At 42.3% G+C, this 18,108-nt stretch overlaps 1 protein-coding gene across 4 annotated transcripts in view; it reads left to right on the top strand.

Moving 5' to 3' along the window:
* Nucleotides 1–18,108, top strand: part of si:dkey-237h12.3 (teneurin-3) — an 81,933-nt gene that overhangs the window by 52,189 nt on the left and 11,636 nt on the right. For 3 of the 4 annotated variants that reach the window (XM_056439888.1, XM_056439887.1, XM_056439886.1), the window contains 5 exons: nucleotides 3,692–3,941; nucleotides 6,234–6,254; nucleotides 9,411–9,643; nucleotides 11,895–12,049; nucleotides 16,587–17,464. In XM_056439888.1, the coding sequence (XP_056295863.1) occupies nucleotides 3,692–3,941; nucleotides 6,234–6,254; nucleotides 9,411–9,643; nucleotides 11,895–12,049; nucleotides 16,587–17,464 (1,537 nt within the window). The remainder of the gene's footprint in view (nucleotides 1–3,691; nucleotides 3,942–6,233; nucleotides 6,255–9,410; nucleotides 9,644–11,894; nucleotides 12,050–16,586; nucleotides 17,465–18,108) is intronic. The other variant, XM_056439889.1, reaches the window with a different exon arrangement.

Raw genomic sequence — 18,108 nt, 5'->3', positions numbered from 1 at the left:
CAAGGTGACATTGCTCAAGGCGCTTCAGTTTTTTCTTTTTTTTTCAGGTGTGGAGGCTCGGCCTTGCATTTGTACCATTAATCTCCCCGGAAGCCGTGAGGTCGGCATTAAAGCAAATTATTTTTTTCTTCACTACATGGATTCAAATTAGCCTTTTATCAAAGGAACAATTTCCTTCCGTAATGATTCGAAGAAAGGAATCAATTGAAGCGACTGAAGCGTATTCAGGAAGGTTGGCCTTGTAGTTTGGGAATGCGTAATGAGAAACTATTGCTTTTATATTAAAGGAGTTCGTAAAGAGAGAAGAGCAACAGCAGTTTCCGCCCCTCGATCAAATATGTCTGTGATAGAAGTAGTGTTGGGAACCGAAAGCCGGTGCCAATATCAGATTAGTACCGTAATGTTGATTGCAAGTCTTGCATTCATAAAAGTAGGCCAACAAATAATTAATTAGCCATTATAACCATGTTTAAGCTAGCTCGTAGCTCACGCTAGCTCGTTCTAGCTCGTAGCTAGCTCGTAGGTCGCGGTAGCTAGCTCGTAGCTAGCGCCTCTGCAGTCTCACTTCTTTTTTTTTTTTTTAACCATGTAAACCATGTTTTAGGGCAGGAGGGCGAAGAAGTTTTAATAATGTCATTGTCAATCGTCGTTTTTTCGCTCTCTTTTTTTTAAAGTCGCGGGTCAGGCACCGACATCGTTTCAAAAATACCGGCTTAGCACCGGTATCGTTAAAATGGAGTGAACTTGGAGCAAAAAGAGACAACAGACTCTCAGACTGTCTGAGAAGCCTTTGCTCACTGCGCCAAGCAGAGACTTTTTTACATTAAAAAAAAAAAAATCTTCCAGCGACTTCTATCCAAGAACTCCAACCCGCCTCCAGGCGTTCATTTATGCTCCTCAATGAGCAGAGACTCATTCCTGATGGTCGATCCATTCAGCTGCCATCCTCGTCATTTGACTTCAAGTCTCCTCTGCAAAATCTGTCGAGGGAGCGCGAGTTAGTTTCGGCTTGTGCGGAGGAAAAAATACCCCCCCCCCCAAAAAAAACAGAGCTTTGCCAAATTGTATTTGTGCTTGTCCCACATCACAACAGAAACACTGATTTATTGATGGAAAAAAAAGTTTTGTTAGCGTTTTGTTTTTGTTCGTATAGATTTCCGGCAAAACTTTCAGCCGCCCCCCGCCCAAAAGTACAATATTATTTCTAAATACATTTTATGACCGCGAAGCCATTCGAGGCTGGACACTGTCGGAGTCCCCCCCCCCCCTCCTAACTTTAGCCCCGGGGTGCCGCCGTATAGTCACAAGCCGCCAAAGTCCCATCAGTGCAGCTCTCCAGCTGAGACGTCACACGCTTGATCCTCGCCACAATCATCAGCGGTAATGTGTCATGACCAAGTGTCCTTGAGGGTAGAAAACTGAAGCTTAATCTCATCACTCACTTTAAAGTCGAGAGCAGTAGAATGTGTGTGTGTGTGTGTGAAAAAAGAATTTATTAAAATGAGAGAGTATAGTTTCCATACTAAGTGTGGCGTGATGGCGGGGAGGGGGGGGGGGGTACGAGGGGATGATTGAAAAGTGCATTCATTGCATTCCGTCACGCTGCGCGTAACGTGCGTGTGTGTGTGTGTGTGTGTGTACAGCGAGCCGTGATGGCAGTGTAAACAGAGAAGACCAAAATGACCCGAGCGCGATGAACGCGGCGCTATAGGCGGCCCGGATATTTAGGAGCGTCCGTCAAACGGACATTACAAATTCCAGTCGAGATTTACATCGCATATTTATTTTATTTATTTTTTCTGCATCCTCAGCGATAGTGTTTCCACGAGAGTTGTGTTGCGCGTGCGTCAGCCCTCTCGGCCCGATCCCGGGCTCCGCGTCGCCGTGTGTTTTGGCGAGCAGACGGATTGGATCGCGGTTCAATTAGAGTCCCAAGGTCGTCGCCCCCCCCCTCCCGGTTTGATGGCGTCACGCATTAAAAGCCGTTCCCCCGGACCTATTTGTCTTTGTTAGAGGCTCGTGTGTAATGCTCTGGGATACAAAAGACGGATCGGTCAGGAGCCGTCCTGTCCGGAGCCTCGGCGCCGACCGGGCCTTCATTTGAATTCGCCCTTCAATCAATTAAAGTCAATGAAAGGAACTAATCAGCGAAGGGGACACGCGGCGCGGTACGCACGCTCGATTTCACATACATCGAGTTTTTTTGGTGGAGTTTTGTTGTTGTTGCGATGGCTTACCGGATAACGCCGTTAAGGGGGGGGTGGGGTATCATGTGTCCGTCCGCCGGTGTCAGAGATCCACTAATTAGGACAGAGGCGGTAAGAATTCAAACAAGTTGTTGGATGTGATAAATGAAGTGCTTCCCAGCATGCACTAATTCCCTTTTGATGTGTTTTTTTGTTGTTGTCCCGCTTTGAAGAGAGTCCCAATATATCAGCCCCCCCCCCCCCCCCCCCCCACACACACACACACAAATAAGCCAGTTATATCTGCCTCTTGTTAACATATGACTCTGTATGAGTCCTCAGCTGAACTTATGGATGCTTTATTAGTGAGGAGTTCACCTCACTGTGTTTATGTTCACCCCTTCTCTCTCTCTCTGTGTGAAGATTATTTAAAATAATTTAACATAAAATTCAGCTTTGTGTGAAGTTTTTCCGACTGAAGCGGTCGTATAGCACCAGAAGGAACCGACGTATTGTTGTTGTTTATCAGTTGGATTGATGGTTGTCCGTGTGCACCACTGCATGTATTAAAAATCCCATTATTGTCTAATCTTCACCGTAATGTCTTGAACCTTTCTGGAGAGAAAAAAACATATTCTCAATGAGAAACCGTCATAGACGTACCGTATTTGTTTTAATGAACCAAATATTGGATTACGGTTGAGTAAAAGTGATTATGAGAACATAATTAAGCTCCCCTTAAATTGTGTTATAATTCAAAATGTGGCACTAAGACTGCAATAATTAGTCCGCCACTGCACACTTCTTGTGCATTTAGAGAAATAAATATCTTCTGGCAACGTATATTTGTCTTTGAGTTATCTCACAGCCGACAGGTTTTCACAGTATATTTACCATTTCGCAGGGTAAAAGTATGAAACTTAATAGATTAACGTTTTTTAATTAAAAATGGTTAGGCGTTTGTTTCGTTACGTTTAAAGCAACTGTTCGACGCCGATTTGCTGTCTCGCCACGAGTTGAATACGAAGACACGTGCTGGTTAAACGTGTTCGGCATAGAGCTAGAACCAGAGGGGGGGGGGGGGGTTAGCCCAGTTTAGTATATAGACTATAAAACAGATAGAAGAACTCCAAAACCACAAGTTGTCTCTTTTCCTGTGTGTTTGTGTTCCGATTAAACAAGCGAAACCCAACGTTCATTAGGTGGGCATACTTGTTATCGTCTATAGCTCTGGGGAAGAAATCAAGCAAGCTCATTTCCCAAAATGTCAAATTGTATTCTAGATGTTAAATATCCGTCTCATCAGTCGAATGTGTGTTTTCTTCGACTGCGTATTTCCCCTTGTCCTCCGAGTAAGAGAGACGCCTCTCCGGAGACCTCCTGAGAGGCACTAGAGGATAAATGATGGACCCCTGGTGCCGCCTCTCACTGTCAAACATCAATCATGGTTTCTACACACCTGCAAATAACGGCCGATTTTTTCATTTTTTTTTGGGTTTCCCCAGGCATTCTGTACAAAGGCAGCGGGGAGAACCAGTTCATCTCCCTGCAGCCGCCGGTGATCTCCACCGTCATGGGCAACGGGCGGCGCCGGAGCATCTCGTGTCCCAGCTGTAACGGACAGGCCCAGGGCAACAAGCTGCTGGCGCCCGTGGCCCTGGCGTGGGGCATCGACGGAAGCCTCTACGTCGGGGATTTCAACTACATCCGTCGCATCTACCCGTCGGGCAATGTCACAAGTATCATGGAGCTCAGGTAGGACCGCCGGCCTCTTTGTTGGGAGTTATTTTAAGAGCCTGGAACTCGTAGTTTGGGACATTTATTGCGCAACCTGTTGACTTTAACCCTGAAACGGGGTTGATGATTCATTATAGGGGGTTGTGTTATAGTATCAACATTAAAGGGATTGTATATATATATTTATTTTTTTATTATCATAAATTATGTCAATTTCTTTTTTTTTTATGAATATATCTACAAAAAAGAATTTATATTTTACCTTTATTTAACCACACGTCAACTGAGAACCAGTATATATACTGTATATATATATGAATATATATTCTGTATATACTGTATATATATATATGAATATATAGTCATATATATATATATTCATATATATATATATACATATTCATATATATATGTATATCTATAAATATACACTACCGTTCAAAAGTTTGGGGTCACTTAGAAATGTCTTTATTTTTCAAAGAAAAGCACTGTTTTTTCAATAAAGATAACATTAATCAAAAATACACTCTCTACATTGTTGATGTGGTAAATGACTATTCTAGGTGGAAACGTCTGGTTTCTAATGAAATATCTCCATAGGTGTATAGAGGCCCATTTCCATCAACTATCACTCCAGTGTTCTAATGGTACATTGTGTTTGCTAATCGCCTTAGAAGACTAATGTCTGATTAGAAAACCCGTGCAATTATGTTAGCACAGCTGAAAACAGTTATGCTGGTGATATAAGCTATACAACTGGCCTTCCTTTGAGCTTGAAGTTTGAAGAACATAATTAATACTTCAAATATTGATCATTATTTCTAACCTTGTCAATGTCTTGACTACATTTTCTATTCATTTGATAAATAAAAGTGTGATTTTTCATGGAAGACACGAAATTGTCTGGGTGACCCCAAACTTTTGAACGGTAGTGTACATATTCATATATATAATTATATATTATATTCATATATAATTTGTTCAACAAGAACAAATCAAAGTTGCAACATACTCTAGCTGACCCCTAAAAACAAAGTTTGTCTCCAAAGTGGAACTAAAATGGCATCGGGGGGGTGACAGACTTTCTGTCACACACATATTTCCCCTACCCATAGAAATTTGAAATCTTTTCCCAATCCGTCTTCATAATTAGGAAAGACATCCCGTCTTCAGCGTGTAATTGGGATGATTTACTCCCCCGTGCCAAATTGGCTCGTCTCGACAATGACTCATTGGACCAGTTGGCTTGTTTCAAAGTGGCAGATGTTGATTAAATGTACATTTGGGTCCATCATCCTCCGTGAGGCACACGCGTATGAAAACTGCCGTAAACGGGACGTATGTCGGTCTCAACAGCGAGTGGTTTGGGAGTTAGCGTCGAGATTAAAGGGAACAAATAATAAAAATCTTAAGAGGGTGAAGTGATTGAAAAACACCTCATCTCTATCTCGGGAACCTGCCGCTGTACCTGCGCAGCAATCGGCCCCTGCAGAGCAATTCTGGTGCGAGGATGTGTGTGTGTGTGTGTGACACTGTAAATGAGAATGCATGCTCAGCAACCCGTTGCCTAGATAAATAATGGTTTAAGAAATATTCTGGTGTCTCCAAGCAACTGTTTTACAAGGAGAATAACACGCTGTTGGGTTGGCCAAATTACATTCTAGTCTGACATAAAAGACCCACTATGGACACATTTAGCTCACATTGGATGGCAATTGGAGGTTTAAATCAATGCTTGCAAAATACCTGCTTATTTTTATTATTTTTTTATATCTGGTGCTCGTCGCTTCCAAACATTTAAAGACCAAAGTGGTGTCACTTTCTGGCATGTGTGTGATTGTCTGTTGTATTAAAAAGTCTGGATACTCCGCGTGGGACTCCCCGAACATCCTTCACATTCTGTTAGCGTGCATTCTGTGCCAATGCATCAAATGGTAACAAAAATAAAAAAATCAATGTTTCCATTTGAGAAGAGCGGTGGTAATGCAAGATGTGGATTTATGAAGACGGGAGTACATCTTTCCCTCTCTGTGGATTGTGACTCTGCGGCCTCTCCACTTTCCTGACAAATGTATTGTCATTGCCTCCGATTGTCTTGGCGTCTGTTTGGACTCTTCGAGGAGGATGCTCTGACTTCTTTAAAAGAAGAAGAAATACTCGCTTTTTTAAAAGCCTTTAAGTCGTTCCTATGACAAGTAAAACGTCTGATTGGGGAAAATGAGAAGTTAAAGTATCCTTTTTTAGGATTAACTAATGTCATTGTCTTGATTCTTCTTCCTCTCTTCCTGCTCCCTCTGTATCCCGTCATAGGAATAAAGACTTTAGACACAGGTAGGTGTATCATCTTACTGCACGTCCTCGCTCATCACCATCTGCCTCATCATCATCATCATCCTCTTCATAAGTATATGGATAACTCTTTCTTTTACAGTCGCCTTTTAGCACCAGTGATTGCCACGTGTGATTATAACGCAACAATTACGGCGTGATTACATCTAAACGGTGCAATGTGTGTATTGAGGAAATTGCTACGGGACACACACACAGATGCATTTACATATTTTAAAGTGCGTCTGGGTATCAAGAGAAAAGAGGAAGTTGATGCGTATCCAATTAACACGCACGCAGCCAGTGTAACGCCGTCCAATACAATCGCTCCGCGATAAACTGCACCGGTGTGGGTCATCCGGTGTAATTACATTTACTGTGATGGTGTTTAGCAGATGCTCTCATCCAGAGGGGCTTACACCGCTCACTTTGCATTCATGATGAAGACGACGGATCAAGTGAAGATGCACAATGTGGTCGTCTTCGTGTTCAACATGGCCGCAAGGGCCAGAGGTGCCGCACGGACTAAAGTGGAGGACGGTTGTCTTTATATGAATATATATACGGCTTATTTTATTCATTCAAAATCGGGACTAATTTGCCCGATTCGTCCGCTGAACAGTTTTCCTCCCCCACCCCCCCCCCCCCCGTGTTTTTTACGAGAAGATGTATTGTTTTCCCCTCCATCTAATTACCGCCGCTCTGGTCAGATGCAGCACAGTTTTGATCAATTCTGACGCATGAGCCCGACGCGACCGCCAGAGAATATGAATACAGCTTGCAGTGTGACGCGTGACCCCGCTATCGGTCACCGGGTATGAGCTTTGTTTGGATTGTCCTCCAGCGGACTCTGTTGATGCAGGTAGACAACCACACCTGTTCATGTCACCGTTAATTTTCAATTTTTCGAACCTCAAATAGTCTCCACCTAAAAGGCATCAACACTGAATATATTTAATTGTATTATTAGTATTATTTAATAATATTAGTATTATTATTATTTTTACTATTTATTAATAATATATTTATTTATTTATTGTTGACTCCATATTAATAATAATATTATTACTAATAATATTTATTAATAATATGTTTATTATGATTTTTATTTTACTATTTATTAATACTATTTTTATTATTATTTACTGTTATTATTATTATGATTATTGTTATTTACTATTTACTTACAATTTAAATTGTTTTTATTATTATTTCCTTTGGTCCTAACTAAAGGAAACAGGGAAGACGTGCGTGGAGACATCGATGACGCCTCATGAAGCTTTGAAGCTTTCCGGTCAAATTGGTTCGCCTAAGAATTAATTTTTCAACGCTTCATGTTCACACAAAAAATACCCGCTGAGTGTCAAACAAGCGTCGACCCAGGCTTCACAGAAAACCTCCTGGATTACTCCACACAGCGTGTAACATCAGTTCACCCGATTTAGAAAACTAAATTTAACTTGGCCTCAATGCATTTTTCCAAAGAACCTTGTGAGGTGTAGGCGAACGGGCACAAGAGTTATTATAACGCATTCACGTGGAATTTCCCGTTTATACTTGTCTATGACAAACCTTTTTATGTTTTCATTCTTATTTTTTGATGTCTCTGTTTTGAGCCAGCCTCCCAACACGAGTTGCGTTAGCCAATCGGCTTGCAGGTCACATTCTGTGGATCCTGAGCTACTCCTCAGCCGACCGACACCGTCTACGTATCACTGCCGTGCATCTTCACACGAGACGCTTCATGAAGGAATCCTTCGCTGCGGGGCTGTTCTATTGGATTCGCACAAAGTCACACAGGTGTTTCATTCCTAGGCTCCGCCCCCTGCCAGTCGACTAGAAAAAAAACAATAAAAAAAGGGTTACTCACATCAAACTTACTGATCTCTCGAAGACGGAACACCGATTTTGGCGATCTACTTCGACTCGTAATAGCCGTCAGGTTTTATGACTCCATCTTCATCATTTCATGAAAGATGTTTCATTGCCACATTTTTTTTTTTTTTTTGCCGTCGCATTATCCCACTTCCAAAGCCAACCGGTATTGACTGAAGCACCATTACGCTGGAGTACAACCATGAGCGGCCGTGTTTACGACTGCACTGTAAAAGCCAGCTATTTTTCAAGTTAACTGCCTCTGTTTTTAGCCCTTTAATGACACTCGAGCACCTGCTATGTCGCAACTCCGGCTTAATAGAAAGGTTAACGCGGAGCTTTTCTCTCACGGAAAATTACACTTTAATTGGTGTTCCCTAAAAAGTCTAAATATCAGTGAATCGTGCGGCGCGTCGAATATTTTTAATTCTTACCCATGACACGTTTCGCTCTGATTCACCCATTATGAGAAGGAATGCAAATAAGCAGAAACGGATGCAGTGCCATTAGTCGTTGCACTTTGTGAACATAAGACAGTCGTTTCTGGAATGTCCAAAAGGCTTTTCGGCCCCCCGCGGGGGGGAGTGACGAATGAAATGATCTGGCACACCAGTTTGGTCCCCCCCCGTCCCCCCTCTGTCTTACTTTCAAGACATTATATTAGCCTCTCCAGTCCATTATCCACATGCGTGCGATGACAATGTTGCTCCTAATTAAAAGTTGATAATAAGGTTTATATATTGGACTGGAAAAGAAAACAATTGCGTGTAATTCGCTATTCACTGTGTGTTTTTTTAGAAAATAAGCGACTTTCCGTCATTCCCTTTTCATGCAATTGATTTTATTTGTCTTTTTAAATGCACGAGTCAGAAGAAGGTTCCCTCGTTCCATTACACTTAAAGCAATGTATGCAAGTATGCGGGACTACGATTGAAACAATACGCCTTTCTAAATTCCTTTGAATCTTCATTAAAAAAAAAGGTTTCATCTATCGAAACAACTTAAACAAATGAAACGCAAAGTGAAGACAACGTTGGCTTTTCTGGAGAGGCGTAATGGGATTGGTTATATTCCTTCTTACGTTTAATTAACAAGTGAAAATCTGTCTATATTTCTTCAGGCTCAGCTGGGCTTTATAGGTTGTTTCAGGTATCTCACAGAGAATATTGATTTGCACTACATTAGATTACATTAGCACTATTTAAAAGGACTATTTGGCTGCATTGTTAGAAGAAAAAAGCCCAAAGTGTTTCGCATATATAACCGAGTCATTATCTAATGCAGTAACAACCCGGCACACCGGTATTACCTGGCGACCGATCCGGTGAGCGGACAGCTGTACGTGTCGGACACGAACTCCCGGAGGATCTACCGACCCAAGACCTTGACCGGCACCAAGGAGCTGCAGGCCAACGCCGAGGTGGTGGCGGGGACCGGGGAGCACTGCCTGCCCTTCGACGAGAACCACTGCGGCGACGGCGGCAAAGCCCCGGAGGCCTTTCTCACCGGACCCAAAGGTACCGCTCACAACTAATGGAGATGTTGCACCCTAATGGGGGGGGGGGGGCTCCGCGATGGCGTTCTCCATTAGGAGATGGGCGACGGCTTAATTTTAATTTATCCGTATCATCCTGGTCCAAAACCCCTTCTTATAGATTTTTAATTTCTTTTATAGATGCATTTAACCCTCCTGTTGCCTTCGGGTCAATTTGACCCGATTCAATATTTAACCCTCCTGCCGCCTTCGGGTCAATTTGACCCGATTAAATGTTTAATGTCGGTGTTCTTTCGGTCGTCAACAAACAAACATAAAGTACCTCACACTTAAACTTGGAAAACAATATTAATTCTAATAATTTTCTGGAGATTTTAATAGCTGGGGTCATATTGACCCCAAGGGTAAAATATGTCAGTAAATATAAAGGTAACAGGAGGGTTAAACATTGAATCGGGTCAAATTTACCCGAAGGCAACAGGAGGGTTAAGGTGTCATGTCGTGTGTAGAAATAATAAGCAGGACTTTTAACTGTCGGGAAAAAAATTCTATTATTATTATATTTTGTATTGTCTTTTGTCTTATCATAAAAAATAATAATAAAATAATAATAAAAAAATTAAATTAGCATCCATTAAAAAATCCCAACAAAAATAAATAAATATTATGGCTGTTTTTTTGTTCTTCTACCACCGCCCATGAATGGTTATATTATTGTTGTTTTAATCTCCAGAAATATAATCCATGATTTATGTAGCAGTAGTGGATAATCCTGTAAATATCCTTTTAAAATACTCTTCATCCTTGAGGATTATTTTTTTTCTTCATGTGAAGTATCCCGTCCCTTTAAAAGCTGAAAGTATCAGCCGTGCACGACGATGTCGTTCACATTCAAAGACAACATGGACGTTTTTTTGGTGCCATTTGTGGTCAGATTGCTCACTTTTCCTCTAAATTCTTCTGGATGGAGAGAAAAAAAGGCTCAGATGAATTGTTTTTTTGTCTCGCAGTCGTCGCCCCGCTCTGAATGCCAAACGCAATCGCTCGGCTTCGGCCGGGTGATAAAGGCTTGAGCGAAGGCAAACCGAGGGAGCGACTCTAATGATGGAGTGGGTGGGAAGCCGAGACCGGAGAAGAAACAGCAGATGGTCGCATTTTTTTAGATTTTTTCTCTCTCTCCTCGCAGACATTTGGTGAGCTTAGCTCAAATGTGACACTTTTCATCTGTCTGAGAATCTCAGTGTCAGATCGGCAGCTCCCAAGGATTCACCGTGGGCTCCCTCTACTCGTAAATGTTTTAGCAGAAAGCAATCTTGCGCAGACCTAGCCACAGGTCAAACCAAACCACTCACCTTCCCGAGAAGCTTTTAAAGACTCCATTGAAATATAAATCGTGTTTCTCGGGGGGGGGGGGTTTAAAAAAAAAAACACCAAAAGAAATGCATTTTCAAGCGGATTCGTAAATATTCTAAAATCCTTCAGAAACCAAAGGAACAATCTCGCACCCCGCAAATATGATGTGTGTTGAGACAGCGAGGAGTGTGGGAAGAGTCTCTCTGCATGTGAGCCGTGATTGAATTCCCAAAAGGTGGTGGTCTCTATGAAGCAACACGGGGGGGGGCGACATAAAGAGAGCGGCGTCGAAGGCCCGTTCGGGTATTTTTTTTGGGGTGGGGGGGTGGTATTTTAACTCCACTTACAACTCTGTGCCGACCCTCAATCATCGAGACGATTCAGTCCGCGGCAGTCGCCGTGGCAACGGCCCGTCGTTCACCCCTTCTCCTCTAAAATTGGCCGAAGCTGTCATTTCCGCTCCCTCGCTCGTTCATTTTTTTTCTCAAATGGCATGCAGATTGTTGATGATTGCCGATGTCAAAGAAATCTGCCAAAGCGCGGCACTCATCGACACCCCCTAATCCTGAGGTCCTTTTCTTTTTTTTACAGTGGAGGGTTACAAGACGTGGCAAGTGCATATATATATATATATATATATATATATACACCGTATGTATACAGCCTTTCCCACTTCTGCCTGCGAAATAATTTAATACCAGAAAAGCAGCCCGTGAATTATTGATGGCTGTGCTTTTTGCAGTGACCTGAATAATGGGAAGGCAAGCTTGACACATGTATCCATCGTGTCCCGTCCACTGAGTCATGCCGCACATCTACCATGTGTTCATGTCTTTTGTATCCTCTCTCTTCTTTTGTCCCCCCCCCCCCCATCCCTCCTCCTCCTCCTCCTCTTTTTTTTTTTTACCCGATGTCCACAGGCATCGCTGTGGGCAAGAACGGACTGATATATTTTGTGGACGGCACCACCATCAGAAAGGTGGACCAGAACGGCGTCATCTCCACGTTCCTCGGGTCCAACGACCTGACGTCGGCCCGACCTCTGACCTGCGACAACAGCATGGACGTAAATCAGGTGACAAAATGTGCCGGTGCAGCTGTGTGCATCCCTATCCCTCTCTCTCACCCGCCTTCAATTTACTCACCCATGACTCATCATTGATATGCAGTGTTATATAATCACAGATTTATATATATATAAAGAACATTACATATGCAGTATAACGAATCTCTTCATGAATGATAATAAACTGGTTTTCAAGTGAGAGGATGACATGCTTTTTGTATTTTCCTCCTCGTTTATATAATTATTAACAGTGCCCAAAGTCTTCGCAGCAAAGTGGAAGAGCTGCTTGGCATGCTGCTCCCTCTCTCTGGAAGCTTCTGCAATTACATTTAAAGTTTTTTAAAAAATCACAAAATCTTTCCGGGAATTTGAATCGTAGCTGCACAAATTGCATGGCTTCTATTTTTATGATAATATTACAATGTGGATGTTTTAGTGTAATTCACTTCCTTGTATCATTCTCACTTATTTGTGTATTGATGGTCAAATTGCCCTTGGTTGATTTTAAAGTGCCTCTTCAGTTAGTTCCAAGGATCTTTTTTAAATGATTCCCATTTGCAATTTTATTCATGGTTATAAAATCCCATTTCCGTTCAGTTCTGATCATGTGATCTACTTAATGATGTCAGCTTGTGATATTGTTATTCACTTAAAAAAAAAAAAAGATAACAAGTTTTAATCTCTCTGTGAAATCAGGTGAAAAATAGAGACCGCTTTTTATTTTTATTCTTTTTATTTTCCTCTCAACTCGGCAAGAAGCAGAGCAGTAAAGTGTGATTCAGGCAGGAAGTGTAGACACCAAGTGTTTATTGAGGAGATGAGTTTTCAGGTCACGGCAGATGATATGGAGGGAAGAATAATTACTCAGTTCGGGGGACTTGTTTTGATGCGGCTGGAGCTGAATTAGTGTTTAGTGTTCCACTAGAAACACTCGGGATTAAAGACACTCGCTCCCTCCGTGATGAGGGAGCAGCGATCGGCGGACGCTTCGCCGCACAGACAACCGTTTTATCCTGAGCAGCACCTGAGGACAGCTGACGGTCCGGCTTTAAGAAAATGCTCCAACTCTTTGTGAACGGGGCGACATAGAAGCAGCACACAAGAGGTTCTATCGCATTACAATAGATTATATAGCATTAACATAGATTGTATAGCATTAAAATAGATGATATAGCATTACAATAGATTATATAGCATTACAATAGTTTCTACAACACTACAATAGGTTATATAGTATTACAATAGGTTATATAGCATTACAATAGATTATATAGCATTACAATAGGTTCTACCACACTACAATAGGTTATACAGTATTACAATAGGTTATATAGCATTACAATAGATTCTATAGCATTACAATAGATTATATAGCATTACAATAGATTATATAGCATTACAATAGGTTCTACAACACTACAATAGGTTATACAGTATTACAATATGTTATATAGCATTACAATAGATTCTATAGCATTACAATAGGTTATATAGCATTACAATAGGTTCTACAACACTACAATAGGTTATACAGTATTACAATAGGTTATATAGCATTACAATAGATTCTATAGTATTAGAATAGGTTATATAGCACTACAATAGGTTCTACAACACTACAATAGGTTATACAGTATTACAATAGGTTCTATGACATCAACATAGATTCTATAGCATTACTATAGGTTCTATAGCATTAACATAGATTATATAGCATTACAATAGGTTCTATAACACTTCAATAGGTTCTATAGCACTACAATAGGTTATATTCCATTACAATAGGTTATATAGTATTACAATAGGTTCTATAACACTTCAATAGGTTCTATAGTATTACAATAGGTTCTATAATACTACAGTAGGTAATATATCACTACAATAGGTTATATAGCACTACAATAGGTTCTATAACATAGGTTCTATAACACTACAATAGGTTCTATAACACTACAACAGCGCTGCACTTTCTCCAAAGAAGAGCAGAGCAGCTCCCTGCGCTCAAACATTAATATGCCTCTTCATTTCACTCCTTTCAAAATGTTTGAGATCAGATTTAGGATGAATAATGAAGAACAATGGGGAAACAAACGTGGCTGCGTATGAGAATGGAGGCGTCCACGGCGTCCTCTGTATCTCGTGTCTGCAGAAAGTGAATTTCCAAAGTGTATCGGCCGCGGTGAATGTAATTGCGGCGGCGGGATCAGGTTCTCTCTCCCACCTCTCACTAGTCTGCACCAGACAGAGCAGTGTGTGTGTGTGTGTTTTTTTTAACTAGCCAATTTACATTTTAATTAGCTTTGTGATGTTCTAATGCAGATCGGCTTACAAACAAAACACTTCAAACTGTAGATGGGGAAAAGGACTGCTACTGTCAAAAAAACCGAATGACCCCGACAGCAGATATTACAAACATCCCTGTGTCCTTTTGAGAGGTTAGATATTAACAGCATCAACACAATAAAAAGCTGTGGGGGGGAATTAAACAGTGTTTTTGCCACCATTCAACCATGTTTTTATGTAACAGAACAGACGCAATCTGCGTTTGTGCATGTGCGTGTTAGAGAACATGAAAGGGGAAGAAAAAAAAGACAGAAGAGAACATCAAGACAAAGGATTGAGCGTGTCACTTTTTGCTAATTAACCAAGTCATTTGGTTTGAGCCAATAAAAAGATGGTTTTGGCGAGACCGCGTGATCCTCGGGCGTCCCAGCGAGACGATTGGCTCGGCGCGGTTCCGACTAGTGGCAGCCTCACAGGCAGTGTGTTTGATTATTCATCACCCCTGTGGAAAAGGCACAATCACACAGTTAAGTATTTTAAAAGGCCAGGCCAATCATGTGTGCCGTTACAAATCCGCTTTAAAAAAAAATGAATATTCACTTGACACATTTCTGACAAGCAGATTGTAATATTTGGCTGTGGTTAAAGCGTTTGGATTGTAATATCTACTTGTTTTCCCAAGATGCGCTGAATACTGCCATGTGTAAGATTTTTTTGACTTCATTTTGATTTAATTTGATCCACTTAATTGGCCGCTTAATGGGGCGCTCCCCCTCTCAGGCGGCGGCGTCAGTTAGCGAGCTACACTATTGCCACACAGGGCTTAACCCCCCGGAATGTCACTTAGTTTTAAATCTAAGTAGCAGCATGAGAAAATGTGAAATGTTTAGTGGGGAGAGAGGGCGTAATGGAAAATGATCTTAACTGTCACTGTGGCCAAAATGATCCTTTAAATTCATTCATCAGCAGCGTGGGCACAAGAAGATAACAATTAATACGTTACCCCCGAGGTATAATATATATATGTCATTTATTTCTCCCTTCACGCCAATTGAAATTAAATATTCTAAGACAAACTAGCAGAGTGAAAAGAGAGACTACCTGGCCACTAAAGTGTCACCTTTAATTCCTGCACCAGTCAACGTCTCAATAATAAACGAGATGTATTGCAGCTATTGAGACCGACGGATACGAGTGATTCTTCTAAGAGGAAATGTATGATCTGTCGCAGCCAAGTCAAACTTTTTAACTTTTTATTTTTTTACTTTATTTCATGCTCGCTGATCCTCAGACAATCCCACCGTGCACATGTGTGTGTGTGAGCTCGCTATATCACTGCTACATTTTATTTATTGGGGAAAGGACTTTTTTTTTAAAGAACTGTGGACATCTATGAGTTCTCCTTGTTATAATATCAATATAATCTCTAATCTAGAACTTTACATCATTCAGAAATCGTCATCCATACAATTCATTTCGCTTTGTCTATATTAGGGGTCGCCGACCTTGTTGAGACCGAGAGCTACTTCAAGGGTGCAAAATAATCCGAAGGGCTACTTGTTTGATATAAACTTCCTGAATAACATAGTAGCACGGATCGCCTTTAATAATACGAATATATGTGATGCAACTGTCTCAATGTTAACTAGAACGGGCACTCGGTAGAGCGCATACCTTCGCATATCACAAGATTGGGCATTGAATTATGAACATGTTGGCATTAGTTACATGCCAATTGGATAAAAATTGGCTATGGTAAAAAGAATATATTGACCTTTTCATGACCTTGACCTTGACCTTTGACCCGATTGATCCCAAAATCTAACCAAATGGTCCCCGGATAATAACCAATCATCCCACCAAATTTCATGCGATACGGTTTTATACTTTTTGAGTTATGCGAGTAACACGCATACAAATAAATAAATACACGGCGATCAAAACATAACCTTTCGCATTTTCAACGCGAAGGTAATTATTACTCACAATAGTGATTAACAATAATTTCCACAACAATGAGGGTGTACTCTATACTCTATGCAAAAAGGATTTGAGGATAGTGTCGCGATCGAGAGTAGAAAAAAATCAACTCACACTTCGCAACAGTCCGCAAGGTTCAGACACACTGAGACAATCACCTGTTTTTGCTCTTAAAATAAAGCGCTCAATTATATTAATTATGGGCGGTGATTCCGGGGAGTGCGCCGGTGTGACCGACCCATTGCGAATGTTTCGCTTGAGCTGACGATGTCCCGTATTTCAGGTGATTCTGGAGTGGCCCACGGACCTCGCGGTGAGCCCCATGGACAACTCCCTGTACGTCCTGGACAACAACATCGTGCTGCGCATCACGGAGAGCGGCCAGGTGAGCATCGCCGCCGGCCGGCCTCTCCACTGCCCGCTGGCCGGACTGGAGCGCGGCGTGGCCGGAGGCCAACGGGCCCAGCTGACCCCCATGGAGTTCGCCGTTTCCATCGCCGTCTCCTACCACGGCGCCATCTACGTGGCGGAGACGGACGAGAGGAAGATGAGCAGGATCCGAAAGGTGTCCGTGGACGGCGAGATCACGCACCTGGCCGGCTCGCCATCCGACTGCGACTGCAAGAACGACGCCAACTGCGACTGCTACCAGACGGGCGAAGGCTACGCCAAGGACGCCCGGCTCAACGCCCCGTCTTCCCTCGTGGCGGCTCCGGATGGAACGCTCTACGTGGCCGACCTGGGCAACATCCGCATCCGGGCCATCTCCAGAAACGGGCCGACTCCCAGCGGCAGTACGTACGAGGTGGCGTCCCCCGACGCCCAGGAGCTGTACGTGTTCGACGGCAACGGCACCCACCAGCACACGGCGAGCCTGCTCACCGGCGACTCCAAGTTCACGTTCAGCTACAGCACGGAGAACGACATCACGGCCGTGACCGACAGCAGCGGCAACACCCTGAGGATCCGGCGGGATCCCAACCGCACGCCGGTGCGGATCGTCGCCCCCGACAACCAGGTGATCTGGCTGGCCATGAGCACCAACGGCGGGCTGAAAACAATGACGGCGCAGGGCCAGGAGCTGGTGCTGCTCACCTACCACGGCAACAACGGGCTGCTGGCGACGAAGACGTCGGAGATCGGCTGGACGACGTTCTACGAGTAAGTGGCGTGTGTGCGAAGGGGGTCGGCGAGAGCTTTGCGGGGGAAATCAAAACGTTAATTTCCTTCTAAATCTTGCCCGTGATATTAAAACACACCTCCAACTGTTTTGCCGACTGATACAAGTTATGAAAAACAATTGCTCTTTGCATTTTGGCAGAACGCCGTAATGGAATGCTCTTATTAAGAAGAATTTTTAAAAAGTAGTCCCTGCTTCTCTTGGATGAAGAACACTAATATGGATATGACTTTTTTTATTTCAACTTTAAGTTATGAGATACAAACACAAAACAATATAAATGGTTTGCTATGTGTGTAACTGTGTGTATGTGTGTGTGTGTGTGTGTGTGATCGTTCTTGTCTAAGTTTACTCTATAATTGGGAAACATACTTACCTGCAAACTGCTTTAGGGTGTACATTTAATTGAAAACCTAATTATAAAAGTTGCCTTAGATCTGTAAAATAGCCCAGTTAGACTATAATAACTGCTGCTTTTTCCGTCTTCTTTTTTTTGGCTTCACTAAACTGCGCGTTGTGTTATGTCGCAGTGCAAACAAATAGGAATTTGCTCAAAGACGCATTTGAAACGTTAAAGTTAAACAACATGACAAGCCCATTATAATTTTTTCCGTTATAATAAGCC

The sequence above is a fragment of the Pseudoliparis swirei genome, chromosome 19 (genome assembly GCF_029220125.1).
Source record: "Pseudoliparis swirei isolate HS2019 ecotype Mariana Trench chromosome 19, NWPU_hadal_v1, whole genome shotgun sequence".
In the NCBI taxonomy this organism is placed as follows: Eukaryota; Metazoa; Chordata; class Actinopteri; order Perciformes; family Liparidae; genus Pseudoliparis; species Pseudoliparis swirei.
This window is presented reverse-complemented; position numbering and strand designations above follow the sequence as displayed.